Genomic DNA, 15,204 nt, shown 5'->3' with positions numbered 1-15,204 from the left:
ACCTACGCTTCATTTGCTAAATGCATTGATTTCCAGGAATCTCACTGAACACACCAGCCTGACCATGTTTTCAAGAAAATGTGCCTAGGAAACAGTCACTATTCCCATCCAAGTTTAAGGATAGATACCAAGTCAACAACATATCAGAATGAACACGAGCATCAGCAAATTAATGTCAGTTGCTTGCAGAGCAGAATTATGGAAACATTCTGAATATAAAATTTTCTTCTCATACTTAAAATACTATTGGGTCTCCGTCTACCCTGGCAAAAGTGCTCACTATTCCATGATCCCGGAAAACAAAGAAAATCCTTTGGCTTCTTTTCTTCGTTGCCACTTTTTTGCTTAAAACCCAGTGCCCTGCACAACTCTACCCTTAACCTCCCAATACAAATAGAAGAAACTCTGGGATGACTTTTGTCACTCAAATTGACACCATCTGCACCCCTCATTTGATTCCATTCTTATCTATCAAATTATGGATAGATCATCTCTAGCAAATGTTTCTCTTCCTGTTGTTACACTGTGGCCTGAGACCAACCCCCCCCCCCTAACTACATGGTTCCCTATGGTAATATCAACTGCAGGCACTAACTCAGCTTCCACATGTACACTGAGGGCAGCCAACATTACATCCCTCCCTTTCTCAACCCCTCCCTTTCTCAACCCCTGTCAGGTGATTAGCTAAAGCTAAGTCTCAAATGAGCCACAGTTTTCTCGGGTTAAAAATTGGGAAGACTGAAGCAATCGTCTTGCGCCCTTGCCACTAATGGCATCATCCTTCCTAGCCACTGTTTCAGGCTTTTTCAATTGTTTGAAATCTCAGCATCCTGTTCAATCCTCTGACCCCATATTGCCACCAGCCTCCTTCCACTTCCGTTACAGTCCCGTCCCTCAGTCTATCTTCTACTGAAACTCCGATTTGTGCTTTGGTCACTACCAGACTTGATTATTCCAATTCTCTCTTGACCAGCTTGCTACATACTATAAACTTTAGCTCATGCAAAACTCTGCTGCTTGAATCCCAACTTGCAACCTTCTGCTGACCTGCACTGGCTTCTGGACACTTATTTAAAATTTTCATGCTCACATCTGTTTCTGGCCTTTCCCCTCCCTATCTCTAACCTCTAACCAGATGATTCTTTGACCAAGCTTTTAATCACTTCTAATATTATCACCTTTGACTCGGTGCCCATTTTTGTCTGATTATGTCTCAAGCATTTAGGGAAAGATTTTTCTACACTAAAGGTGCTACTTAAATGCAAGCTGTTGCATTCCCTGTCTCCTTTTCTCCCCCTGCTCCCTTTCCTATTTTCAGCAGCCAAACTAGTGGACAAAGAACTAGTGCACTCGGCTGTCCATACAGGAACAAGAATCCAAGGCGTGGAAGTTACTCCCTAGACTTCCTGGGGATAAAAATGCATCTGAAGATAAACTTATGCACTGAATTTTCAGGTAAACATGAATGAATCATGTTCCATCTCTTGTCTGTTGAGTTCTGATTTAATTCAAATATCCCAGTTAGCTGTAATTTACTTCCACAGAGAAAGATACACAATCAGAAAAAATCACGATAGTCCTTCTAGCGGTCATGAAGTTCAAGGCATATGTATATACTTTGTGGTGCATCTACATTATTTATATAAAATACTACACTCACTTGTTAGTTCATCAACCACATGTATGCTTCCAGCAGCTGCAGCCTCTCCCTTGTTGTTTGATGCATGGCACTCATATTCTCCAGCATCTTCCTCGGTGAGAGGAGAGATCTAAATATAAATGAAAATAAAGATGCGTGGAGACGTGACACTTTAAAAGTTATGTGCAGAATTGACGTGTATGATGTTTCTCGTCCTCCAAACTCCCAAATTTAAAATTCAACTCTCCGTTCCTCTAACTCTTGAATCTTTTTGTTTCCAAAAGTATACTTTATTAATAAAATTTGTAGAAGTACATTTCAAAACAATTCAACTTGAAAATGACAAAAAGTGCCATAAAATTTGACTTATCTCCATACAGTATGTTCCATTTTTAGGTACCTCTATGCAAATGTATTTCTCTTCATATTTACAATATACATTCCATGTCAGGCCTGCAGCCTGGGGGCAAAACATTCCAACTTGAAAAATTACAGGAAGTGCTATAGAATTCAATTTTCCTTCATACCGCATGTTCCTCTCCGAGGTGCCTCGGTACAATTTCTAACTCTTGAATCTTACCCTATTCCCTGCACCCTATTGACAACTGTGTCTTCACACTAGATCCAACATTCTGGAATTTCATCCCTAAACTCGTCAATCGTGCCCCCCCACCCCCCTTATATATACTCTAAAGCTCAAGGGGTGGAAATTTGTTTTGACCTTGTTTTCAAGTCTGAAATGGGCAGCTCCTTGTAAGCGCCCACCAGAGGCCTGAGGCTCATCTGGGCCTCATTAGCATACTGCAGACACCAGTCAGAGTGCTGAGAGAGCTCACCAGTCTTATGGATGAGAAAGCTGTGAGGCTGTTTTCCCTCTTGGAAGTAGGGGGTTGCAATCAGGAGGGGAATGAGCGAGGTTTGGCAATGGTCTTCAATGTTGTGGTGGGGTCAGGAAGATTGACTAAAATAACTCTTTGGTTATGGGCCTTGGTACCAGCTACATTCAGGTCAGCCCAGTTTTAGGAAGGGGGTCACAAACACCTCCTTTTGCATATGTAAAGGCCCTACTACCCTGTTTTGGGCCCAGGCAGGATGCTTGCACTAGAGCCTGTACCAATATGCCATGATGCATTTTTGCTACCTTCATATTAGGCGCCTAGGTGTCCATTTTACACCTGTATAGTAGTGGGGTGACATCAACAAATTTCTCAGCCTGAGTCTTTAAACCAAGATCTTGTTCACTTATCTTTCTTTTGGATCAATGTCTGTTTTTCTTCACGCCTGTAAGGTATATAACTACAAGTTGATGTCTCTGTGACTCCTTTACAAACAGGGGAATAAGATGAACTTTTACCTAATGCGCAGTCAGTACACCAAGAGTCAAACCTCCCTACAGCAATATTGTGAATTTAGTGCCATTATTGCCCAATTGTGGGTAATTTAATCCAGAGATTCCGCAATATTTTTTACATTTTACTCCCATGGTTCAAATATATTATTTTGTGATGGGTCAATATATTTAAACATGGTTTAAATACTTGTAACAAGGTAGCAACACAGCTTAGTTTTCCACAGGCTCTTTTTCTAAAATGAACAGATAATGTTGAAAGCAAATTACAATAAGGAGATTAGATAATAAAAGGAAACTTCTAGTCCTTCAGATTGAAAAAAAACAACAATGTGTTTTTGTTGGGAAAAAAATCAAACTTAATTATGTGAAGGACCTCTCGGGTTGGAGGCAGACATGACTAGACTGGTGACATAAAAGTCTTCCTCACTCAGGGTGGGGTTTGGGTATTTTCAAGCTGGTTTTTCACTCTTGTGGGGGATGAGAACTAACCCAAAAATGATCACAGTGCAGCATAAAATGTGCGATCTCAATCAGATGGGTTATCACAGACTAGTGTGTGCAATGGAAATACTCCACCTGATGAAATGAGGGGCATTAATGAGGATCTGGCTTATTTGTTTCTCTCAAGCTTAAAATTTCATTACACATATTTTGTCCCTTGGCAATGAATGGGCTGATAAGCTAGCCCGTAGCGCACAAAATAAATGTTTGCCTCATTTTTGCAGCAGATTTGAAAGATCTTTGCTCTGGCAGCCATGCCTTAAAGGGAAGAACTTGCGTTTAGATGATACCTTTCACGATCTCAGAACATCCCAAAGTACTTTATAGCCAAGGAACTACCTTAAAAGTGACAACACTGTTGTAATATAGACGGACTGGGGATTGTGTGTAACGTGGAAAGGTGTTCGCTTCCTTACTGTAAGCAGCACAAGAAATGTAAATTAAAGATTTAAATTGGAGATTACATAACTTCCTAACCAATATCCTTACACCTAGATTAGAAGCTTACCAGCACCCATCCTGTCACCTCATGCTTCTCTGGTCCACCACGGGTCTGGATGGCAAGGTTGTCACGGTCACCAGGCAGCAACTCCATCTTTTCCACACCAGTCGCTGTTTTTATTACCTATTATTTAAAATAGCATTATTAATACATCCTTATATGATCTTACATAATAAAATTTTAGAAGGACCACGCCACTTTGAGAATGTTCTTCGTGCTTGGCATAACGAGTGCTTCTTGTATGATGGAATGTTTTGTATTTCACCAGACATGTTACACCATGTCAACTTTTGTGCTGTGAATGTCATTGTTTGCAGTTCCCAAGGAGCACAAATAGAGCTAAAAGGCTTCATTCTAAATTGTTTGAAAACTTTTGACGAGCAAATATTTAGTTAGCAACAACAGTTTGCTATTTCCTAAGGCATAATGGCTCTTTAGCAAATCCAAGTTTTCACTTCAGTCTAAGATAACATCAATAGTCCCTCTAAGCATTAACATTTTTCCGTTCTTTATAAGCTGTCAGTGCAGATTTTTGTAACGCGGAGCATGACAGTATTATTATTGTGGGGAAAGTATTTGGAGTTTAAGGTAATAACAAAAACTCAGTTTAGATGCATTTAGTCAATAGAATGTATCGAATTCCAGACTCCACATATGTCAGTGTGAACATTTCGAGTCCGTATGACCCTTCTTCAGAGCTCTGAAGGAGAGTCATATGGACTCGAAATGTTAACTCTTGTTTCTCCCTCCACAGGCACTGCTAGACATGCTGAGTTTTTCCAGCATTTTGTTTTTATTTCAGATTTCCAGCATCTGCAGTATTTTGCTTTAATCCAATATGTCAGATTTGTCACCAAGTCACATAAGGAGAATCCAGATGAGCATGGTCAAAGAGGTTGGTTTTAAGGAGCCTCTTAAAGGAGGAAGGAATGGCAGCGGTTTAGGGAGGGAATTCCAGAGCTTTGGGCTTTGGCAGAGGCAGGATGGCCATCAATTGTAGAGCTTTTAAAATCCAGAATGTTCAAGATGCCAAAATTGGCAGAGCACAGCGATTAAGGAGGTTGTAGGACTGGAGGAGATTACTGACACAGACGAGGTCATACAGGAATTTACAAACAATGATGAGAACTTTAAAACTCAAGGCGTTGCTTAACTGGGAGCCAATGTGGATCAGCAAGCTGGGGGGAGATGGTGAGTTGGACTTGGCGTGAGTTAGGACGTAGACAGCAGAATTTTGAATAAGCGCAAGTTTGCGGAAGGTAGAGAGGCTGGCCAAGAGTGCATTGGAATAGTCAAGTCTAAAAGTAACAAAGGCATGGGTGAGAGTTTCAACAGCAGATAGCTGAGGCCAGGGCAGAGGTGGGAAATTCATGGAGATGGAAATAGGTGGTTTTAGTGATGGTGAGATATGTGGTAGGAAGTTCATCTTGGGGTCAAATATTGCAAAAGCCTGGTTCAGACTAAGGCAGTTGCTAGGGAGAGGAATGGAGTCAGCTGCAAGGGAACAGAGTTGGTATTGAGGACCGAAGACAGCCGCTTCAGTCTTCATAATATTTAGTTGAAGGAAATTTCTGCTCATCCAGTACTGGATGTTGGACAAGCAATCAACAGTTTAAAGACAATGGAGGAGTTGAGAGAGGTGCAGGTGGGGTAGAGCTGGGGTATAGTCAGTGTACTTGTGGAAAGTGATGCTGTGTTTTTAGATGATATTGCTGAGGGGCAACACGTAGGTGACAAATTGGAGGTGGCCAATGATAGATCTTTCGAGGACACCAGAGGCAACGGTGCATGAGTGGGAAGAGAAGCTCGTGTGGCTGATTCACAGGCTACAGCTGGATAGATAAGAATGAAACAAGGCAAGTGCAGCTTCTCCCAGTCAGATGACAGTGGAGAGGCATTATAGCAGAATTACATGGTCAACTGTGTCAAAGCCTGCAAACTAGTTGAGAGGGAATAGATTACCTATACGACGTCATAGATGAAATTGAGTGGGTAAAACTATGGCAGATAGTGTTCAACATGGGACCATGCAAAACCATCTACTTTGAATTCAAGAAAGGCAAATAGGAATATATTTTTAATCAGGATACACTAGGTGGGAACTGTGGAGGAGCAAAGCGATTTGGGTGTCCATGTTGTCCAGATCGCTAAAAGCTAGTCTACTGGTGTAAAAAGTAATTAAAAAGCCTAATGGAATGTTGACCTTTATCTCAAGGGGGCTGGACTACAAAAGTGAAGAAGTGATTCCTCAGTTGTGCAGAACCTTCTTCAGAGCCCATGTGGAGAACTGCGTTCAGTACTGGGCGCCAAACATCAGGAAAGATATACTGTACTTGGTGAAACTGCGCTCTAATCTCTCCATGACGATACCAGAACTTAAAAAGTTAATTATGATGTCGGGTTACATAAACTTGGTTTGTATTTCCTTGAATTAGAAGGTTGAGACTATCAAGCTGACATCTTTAAAATAATAATTAACACACAGTCTTGAAAAATAGCCCTGACAAAAGGATTGGATTGAGTAGATACAAAGAAGCCACTTGCTCTGGCGGGATGTCCAGGACAAAGGGGCATGCAATCTTAAAAATAGAACCAGACCATTCAAGAATGAAAACAGGCTGTTCATAGAGGATGCTGGATTCATTGTAATTTTCAAGAATGATATTGATAGATTTTTGTTAGATCAGGGTATTAAAGAATGTGAAGCAAAGGTGAATAAAAATGAACAGTGGAACAGGCTCAAGGGCCTGAATGACCTACCCTTCTTCCTATGTTTCCACTGGAGAGGTTAAGAGAATATTTAGTGAAATGTTTTTTTTTTAAATGTTGAAGCATTTTGATAGGGTAAATGGGAAAGGCTAATTCCTGTGATTAGGGAAGTCTGTGACAAAGTTGCCGTTGACATAAGATTGTTATAAGGGGAGTGGGGAGTTAAGAGAAATGACTTTGCTATTGTTGGGGCATGGAATATTTTGCCATGGGGAGTGATTGAGACAGAGACCATTTCATTTTTAAAGGGAAAACTGCACAAATACTTAAAACAGAGGAAGCTTTTAGACTATAGGGGGAGACCAGGTCAGTAAGATTACTTTAGATCATTCTAGCAAAGAGTTAGCAGAGATATGATGGGCTGAATGGCTTGATGCATGGCATGGCTAACAGGTGAGATTTGAGTCCCACAACTGTAGTTTATTGATGGAATCACTGACATGCCAGTGATCCAAAGCAATTAGGATTGTCAGACAAAGGGCTTATTAGAAATATTATTTTATTTCAACATAATTACGTTTCACATGTACAGATTTTAATTAGTCAAAGGATTAATGTAGATGTGTTAATTGATTCGCAAACGTTGGCTCAACACTATAATTAAGTATGGAGGCACAAGTTTATAATTTCCCCAAAATGCATAATGTGATTTAGAAAGATTTAAGAACCTTCTTTTTCTCAAAGACCTAAACTTTGCAAACTGAATTCAAATAGAGAAGAAACTGAAATTTGCAAACCTTGTTCCAGATGAGTACAGGAGTAGGTACTCCAATAATTTCACAGGTAAGGTAAACTTGGGATCCACTGACATTCCAGATCTCCTTAGGCTGTGTCACAATGACTGGAGCTGTAGATGGAAAATAATGTAAATTGAGCTTCTCTGTTGTTATCACTTACACAAAGTGAGGAGTAGCATTGAAGGTTAGTTCTCATGTGAGCAGAGGTGGAGGGAGAATCACGTAATAATTACTCGCCTTAAGGCATATTGCTCAAGATTTGAAAAGAAAAATGCCCATTCAGGTACTGCAGTTTCACTGCTATTGCCAAGCCAGGGTGGGCTCCTAGCCACCATTTTGACTTTAAAAACAAAAAACTACTGCGGATGCTGGAAATTCAAAACAGAAACAAAAACAGAATTACCTGGAAAAACTCAGCAGGTCTGGCAGCATCGGTGGAGAAGAAATGAGTTGATGTTTCGAGTCCAATGACCCTTCAACAGAAGGGTCATTGGACTCGAAACGTCAACTCTTTTCTTCTCCACCGACGCTGCCAGACCTGCTGAGTTTTTCCAGGTAATTCTGTTTTTGTTTTTGTTACCATTTTGACTGTGTTGACTCTCGGGGTCAAGCCATATAATTATGCAGAGTGCAAATTTAGCCTGCAATGCTAAAGTGAAGATGAGGTGGGGGTTTGGCACTGCAACCACATGGGAGGCAGGAACTTGGCGCAATAAAGCCTTTGAATGGAAGCCATCCACTGTGTGTGTTTGGACTGTGGGGGGAGATGAATGTGGTAAGAAAGTAGAGACCGAGCTGGAGGGTAGGTGGAGCAGCAGGGTACAAAACTTTCTACTGCTTAAAGGACTACAGCAAGACTAGAAGAAGGAACACACCTGGGATAACAGAGCTGCAAAAAGAAGAGCTACGGATTTCGGAGAGCCCGACCTCAATTATTTGCAAGCAGAGGAATGAGCAACTGCAAGATTGGATGTTTGGGGCTGGTACAGGAGACCTCTGTGGCAGACAGTAAAGGTAATATTTATGGAGGTGGCAGCAATGATCAGTACCTCATTCAATACACCCAGGACTCTGCTGGAGTGCCACAAGAATATAATTACCTTATATAACAACCCCTCTACTCAAATTACTTGTGCTTTATATGAAATATATTTAAATGTCAGTAATTCCCTCAGTATTGACTCTCACTGTGATGTAGGAGCCAAATGGCTTGCATCCAACAATATCTGCATCCAACACACATTAAGGTTATGAATCTCCAAATGCTAACACTTCAGCTATGCAGATCTTAGCCCATATCAGAAGCTGATGGGAATGGCTTGTAGAATGAGCCGCAATGCCACACTAAAAATAAGCAACTGATATCCTGTTAATGGAGGCCAGTTAGCTCAGCTGGCTAAACAGCTAGTGTGAGGATCAGATTAGTTCCGACAGCAAGGGGTTTGACCCTTGTTCCAGTTGAGGTAGACTTGGGGTCTGCCTGCTCACCCTTCCCATAGTAAAGAATCGCAGCACTTTGCTGTGCTTTGGCAAATAATTGCTTAAGGACCCAACTTTGGGCAGAGAACTGAAGAAGATCCTGTTATTGTGGGCAATTAGTAATTTATCCTACTAATAAGATCTTGTGGTTCTCTGAGGTTAACTCCACTACAGGTGAAACAACAGAGTTGGGGCTTCAGGTGGAGAACCATCTAATACTAGACCACGAAAGCTCACAGGAAGGAGAAATTGTACAAATTTAAAATGAGGCAGATAGCAGACTCTGAAGTATGGCTGTTGTTTAGTTTGCTTTTGTGTTTCATTGTACTTGGAGTATTTCACTCAGCAGTGAGTAACAAGGAAAATGGCGCTTGTGTGATTAGCAGGTAGTTTAGGAAATGTACCAAGTTTGGTTGGCATTAAGGACATGGATAATGTCTGTGGTCAGTATAAAGGCTGCAAGGGAGGACCACCTCTTGAACACTATTTCTTCCAATCAAATTATCAAATAAATAAAGTGCTGGAAAAACTCAGCAGGTCTGGCAGCATCTGTGAAATGAGAAACAGAGTTAACGTTTTGAGTCTTCAGAATTTATCACAATATTCATTATTTATCAAATGTTGCCTAATACATCATATTCCAGTCTCTGATGCCTCTTCCTCCTGTCATGTTGTAAAATAGCTGCTGGGCTGTTATTCCTGCCTCTTCTGGAATCTCCACTGGAAGGCCTACCACAACAACTTAGAGTCCCGTGGCTAGTTTGTATTGCATTGCTTCCCTTGGTCTACAGAGGGAACGGAAACACATTTTCAGTGCACAGAAATTGAGGGATGTGGTGACTTTTATTAGGACATTGCTCCAGAACCACTCCTGGGGCTTAATGAAACTTACTTCCACATCAGTGGAGAAAGGGTGATTAGCTTGAGGATTGCATTGTGGTTTTCCATGATTAGAAACTCCTGATGGACGTGCAACTCTCTCCCAACCCTTGAATCAATAGGCATAAGAGCTACGGTGAAGACATGAATGATGAGACGTTCTTCTGCACACTTAGGTTCACAAACCAAGCCCTAGATGGTCTGTTCCAGCTTCTGTACACTGACCTGTTGCCCAGACAAGCAGCTGCCAGTATCTGTCCAAGTACAGCTCTCAACTTTTATTCTTCATTCCAGAGTGCACTGGGGGACAACATTCATTAAGCTACACTAGAAAGTCAGGGAAATGAATGGCCGTAGCATTTTGCAGGCTCACTGCTAACAAATTGTGTGGACTCTCAAATTTGTTAAAGCACCACTAAGAATAATGCTGTGTACAAATCAACAAATGTTAACATAAACTAGGATTAAGCTAAATCATAAGGAAGAATGCAGAACTTTAAGGAAGTGAAATTTGTATGCATTGAGGCCATTTCTCTGCTGTAGAACAGGCATACAACATATCAATTTAACAGTGAGACAGAAGTGTGCATTCTGCACAAGCAATGGCCTCACTATTTACTTCATGGTACCCTAATTTCGTGTGTACAGGGTAGATGCCTAAAACAGGCATTCAGCCCCTTAAATTTGAAAGGGATCCAACACCTCTTGAAAGACCCTTTGCTGAAACCTAATCTCTGATGAGCGGGGCAGGCATTGGGACTGCCGTGTTCTGGGTTCTTCAGTAGCTCAGTTGAGGTAAATTCTCCAGCTTACCCCAGTGGACACCAAAGTAAAGCAGATTAAAATAATGTTTATTTTGCAGAAAACATTCCTGTGTAATGGCCCCGGAGTAAAGTTTAGCTCTTAATATCATTAAACCGTTAGCCTCTATATGCACTACATAACTGTAACATGAAAGCCTTTGGGGTCACATCTAAAGTTTCAACCCACATCCTATCAATTTTCATATAAATAGGCCTTACTATTCAGGATTTGTCCAGTGATTTGCAGCAGGGATATAAGCAGCCATTTTCAAAGCTCTAGAGAAACATTCAAAGGGGGAAACCAGCAAATGGAGTCAACAGTGCAAAATAACTGTGCAAGAGAAAAAAAATCCAGCCACAGTGAAAACATTTCGTCATCGTGGAATGAAATATTCACCATAGAAAAGGTTCAGCACTGCCAGCAAAACCTTTCAGACAATATTCTGTGTACTCGGCTGTGTTTATTATTAATCCGGCGCTTAACAAAGGCATACAGGAACCAATGGTTAAAAGCCACTTCTACTGATAGATTGGTCTCAGCAAAAATTAATAGACTGCAACCATTTATCAAAACTAGCTTGACTTGTCACTGCACGTAGGCTGTTAATAAGATTAGACATGCTGCTGCATTCTTCTCAGCTGAATTGTGAAAAGTTCAAGTGCTGCAACACTGATCCATTGCTAAGGAGCACACTGCTATGTTGATCTGGCTTGATTTCTTACAGAAACTCTTGGTACTTTAAAAGCAATCTAAATATTATGCTCAAGTTCAAAGTATTTTGACTTTTAATATCTTTTAGTCACAGTGGATAGAGATTATATAAATTTTAACCAAAGTGATTATGCAAATAGGTTTTCCATTTTTAAAAATTAATTTTTGGGATATATGTCACTAGCGAAGTCGGCATTTATTGACTATCCCTAGTGCCCTTGAGAAGTTGTTAGCGATCTGCTTTCTTGAATCGCTGCAGTCCTTGTGGTGAAAGTACTCTCCCGCAGGGCTGTTAGGAAGGGAGTTCCACAATTTGAACCAGCAACGATGAAGGAACAACAATGTATTTTCAAGTCAGGGTGGCGTGTGGCTTGGAGGGGAACTTGGAGATGGTGATATTCTCATGCGATGGCTATCCTTGTTTTTCGAGGTGGTAGAGGTTGCAGATTTCAGAGGCGCTATCAAAGAAGCCTTGGCTAGTTGCAGCAGTGCATCATGTCGATAGTACACGCTGAAGCCACGGTGCAGTAGTGGCAAGAGAATAAATGTTTAAGGTGCTGCAAGGGCTTCTCAACAAGTGAGCTGCTTTAGCCTGGATAGTGTGGATCTTGTTAACTGTTGTTGAGCTGCACTCATCCAAGCAAGAGAAGAGTATTCCATCATATTGTGTCTTGTAGGTGGTGGACAGGCTCTGGGGAATCAGGAGGTGAAGCACTTGGCATAGATTACCCAGGCTCTGATCTGCTCTAGTTGCCTCAACACTTACACAACTGGTCCAATTGAGTTTCTGGTGAATAGTTACTAGCAGGCTGTTGTGTTGTGTGATTCAGAGTTGGTAATGCTATTGAATGCCAAGGAGTGGTGGTTAGACACTTTCACGTCGGAGACAGTCATTGCCCGGCAATTGTATAGTATGAATGTTATTTGACACTTATCCGGCCAAAGCTGGATGTTGTCCAGGTCTTCTGCATGCAGGAAGAGACTGCTTCAGTTGTGAATAGTACTGAACACTGTGCAATCATCAGGGAACATCCCCACTTTTCACTTTTAATGAAACAAAGGTCATTGGCGAAGCAGCAGAAGATGGTTGGACCTAGGACACTATCCTGAGGAACTTCTGCAGTGATATCCTGGAACTGAGAAGATTAGCTTCCAACAAGCAAAACTATCTTCCTTTCTGCTAGGTATTGGCCAATAAAGAGTTTTCTCTTTTATTCCAGTTTTGATGCCAGTTTTACTAGGACTCATGGTGCCACACTAGGTTGAAGTCTGCCTTAATATCAAGGGCAGTCACTCTCACCTGGAATTTAGTTCTGGAATCCTGCCAAAGTGTATCCTGTATTGCGAGTGCTTGATTGCGCTTGTGGAAACACAGCATAGAATAAATGTTTTGTTGAGTTGAACTACTGACATAACCACATTTCAGTGGAAGAACTGCCAGGAGCATAATAATGTTGTAACATGAAAAAGTATACTTCTGCTTATTACCAAAAAACACCCTGTTCACAAACCCTTCTTGTGAAAAGTTATATCTAAACAATTACTAATTATAGGATTTCAAAGCATTTTCTCCCCTCTTATGCTGCTAACCTTAACCCCACTCTCTATACACTCCCAAGTGGTCAATACAGAGCGGTGACTGTGAGTGTCACATCAAGCCCTAACCTCTCCAAGGAAAATGGAAAAGAGGGTTAGTGCAATGACCCATGTCATTGTCTGACGCAAGTCTTCACTGAGATAGGGTATGTGGTGGTTCCATTATTGAGGATCATGGCATGCCTGATCATTGTGGAGTAGGTGGAGAATGGTAACAAATTTCTGAGGGCAGCCAGATTAGAGGAGGATATCATCAGCGGAGTCTTGGCAAGAGCCTCAAAATCTGGTGGCAAGAAAGGCAGTCGAAGAACAGCAATCTTTTCCAACCCAACTTGCCCAGCATCAAGGTGCTAATCACTCAAAACCAGCTCCGCTGGGCAAGATATGTTGCTCATATGTCTGACACCAGACTCCCAAAGCAACTGCTCTATTCAGAATTTGATCGTGGCAGGACACTCCCAGAAGGACAACAGAAACGCTTCATCCCTGAAGAGATCAAACATTCCTGCTGAGTACTGGGAGTCCCTGGCTTATGACTGACCAAAACGGAGAACGTTCCTTCAGAAAGGCACTGAACACGTTGAAAGGCTTCATCAGGAACACACAGAGGTGAAGTCGAGGTGCCAGAGAAAGTGCACAAACCTCCCAACAACTCATCTACCTGATCCTTCAAGCACCACCTGTCACCTCAGAGTCCACTGAACCAGAGTGCATCCTGATCCCAAGGAGAAGCAACCTGTCCATACCTGCTTCAATTGTTTATCCACTTTTCCCTTAAAAGTTGCATTGGTCTTTGTCACAACCATTCACTATGGAAAAGCACTCAATGCTCCAACCATCCTATGGGCAAAATTTTTAGCTCGACGGGCAGGCGTGCGCCCGACCCGTTCGAGCGTAAAATGACGCGTGTTGACATTGGGCAAGCGTCCCCGAGTCAACACGCAGTTGCGCAATATTTCGGTTGGTGGGTGTGTGCCGGAGTTGGCTGTGTGCTCGCTGACAATTAAAAGACCTATTAAGGCCATTAAAGTATCAATTGACTGACATTTTTCACTGTTCGTCCAACCATACGCTTGGCAGGCTGGCGAAAAGGCCAAGGCGCTTTTGCATTTTTTTAGGAAACCTCATCCACGAGCGGGATGAGGTATCCTAAAGCAAATAAAAATAAAATAAAAATGTTTAAGTTTAATTAATAACATGTCCCTGCTCATGTGACAGCGTCATTATAGCATTTTTAATTTCTTTATTATTTTTAAAAAAAACTCTTCATCTCTCTGAGGCAGCTCCGTGCCTCGGGGAGATTATCAAGCGCCCACTCGCGCTCATGTGTGAAGTTCGCGCTTGCCCCGCTCGCCCTTCACCCCCCACCTTCTGCACAGGCAGCGATGAGCGCTGCCACTCGCGTTTCACGCTGGGTGGGCCTTAATTGGCCTGCCAACGTGAAATCGCCTCCTGGCCTCAATTGCAGGTGGCAGTCGGCTTCCCGACCGCCCCCACCGAGCCCGCCTGACAAGGGCAAGATTCTGACCCATGTGATCACTGACCTGCACTTCTGTGCACTTCCTCCAGGGGCTGTTGGATAATGATCAGAAACAGTCAACCAGATAGATCTTCCTTTTACTCACAAAGCTCCTGGAGCTAATTGTAGCACCCCTCCAGTTGCCACAGCTAAATCAGCAAAAGCCAACCAGGTATCAAATTGTCGTGCTTTAAGTGGGTGTGTGTATATATAGGTGGGAGTGTTGGGAGGTGTGTGTAAATTTCCTGAATCGCATCACTATCTGGATAACATGACATTTTCCACTGGAGAATTTTCCTTATTCATTCTCAGGAGGCAGGCACCACATTTATTTCCCATCCGTAGGGCACCATTGGCATTTATTGCCCATCTCCAGTTGCTCTAAGATGAGGGTGGTGGACCTTTCCCTTGAACGGTTGCAACCCACATGGTGAAGATTACCCCACAATGCTGATTCTTTGTAGCTGTTTGTTGCTACTCAGTGGCTTGCTAGGCCACTTCAGAGTGCAGTTAAGAGTTAACTACATTGGTATGCGACTCCAGTCACAAATAGGCCAGATTAGGTCAGGACCATGGGTTTCCTTCTGGGAAGGACAGAAGAACATAAAAAACAGGAGCAGGAGTAATTCATATGGCTTCTCATTATAAAAGAAAATATTGAGTGTGCTGAAAATCTGAAATAAAAACAGAAAGTTTTCGAAAAACCCAGCAGATCTG

General features: G+C 42.0%; 1 protein-coding gene across 1 annotated transcript in view; it reads right to left on the bottom strand.

Moving 5' to 3' along the window:
- LOC144675506 (insulin-like growth factor-binding protein 7) overlaps nt 1–15,204 on the bottom strand; it is a 28,229-nt gene that overhangs the window by 553 nt on the left and 12,472 nt on the right. Inside the window, exons 2-4 of the mRNA XM_078536227.1 lie at nt 7,500–7,609; nt 4,000–4,116; nt 1,661–1,769 (exon numbers count right to left, since the gene is read on the bottom strand). Of these exons, the coding sequence (XP_078392353.1) occupies nt 1,661–1,769; nt 4,000–4,116; nt 7,500–7,609 (336 nt within the window). The remainder of the gene's footprint in view (nt 1–1,660; nt 1,770–3,999; nt 4,117–7,499; nt 7,610–15,204) is intronic.

Source organism: Cetorhinus maximus, chromosome 1 (genome assembly GCF_964194155.1).
Source record: "Cetorhinus maximus chromosome 1, sCetMax3.hap1.1, whole genome shotgun sequence".
NCBI classification, from domain to species: Eukaryota; Metazoa; Chordata; class Chondrichthyes; order Lamniformes; family Cetorhinidae; genus Cetorhinus; species Cetorhinus maximus.
This window is presented reverse-complemented; position numbering and strand designations above follow the sequence as displayed.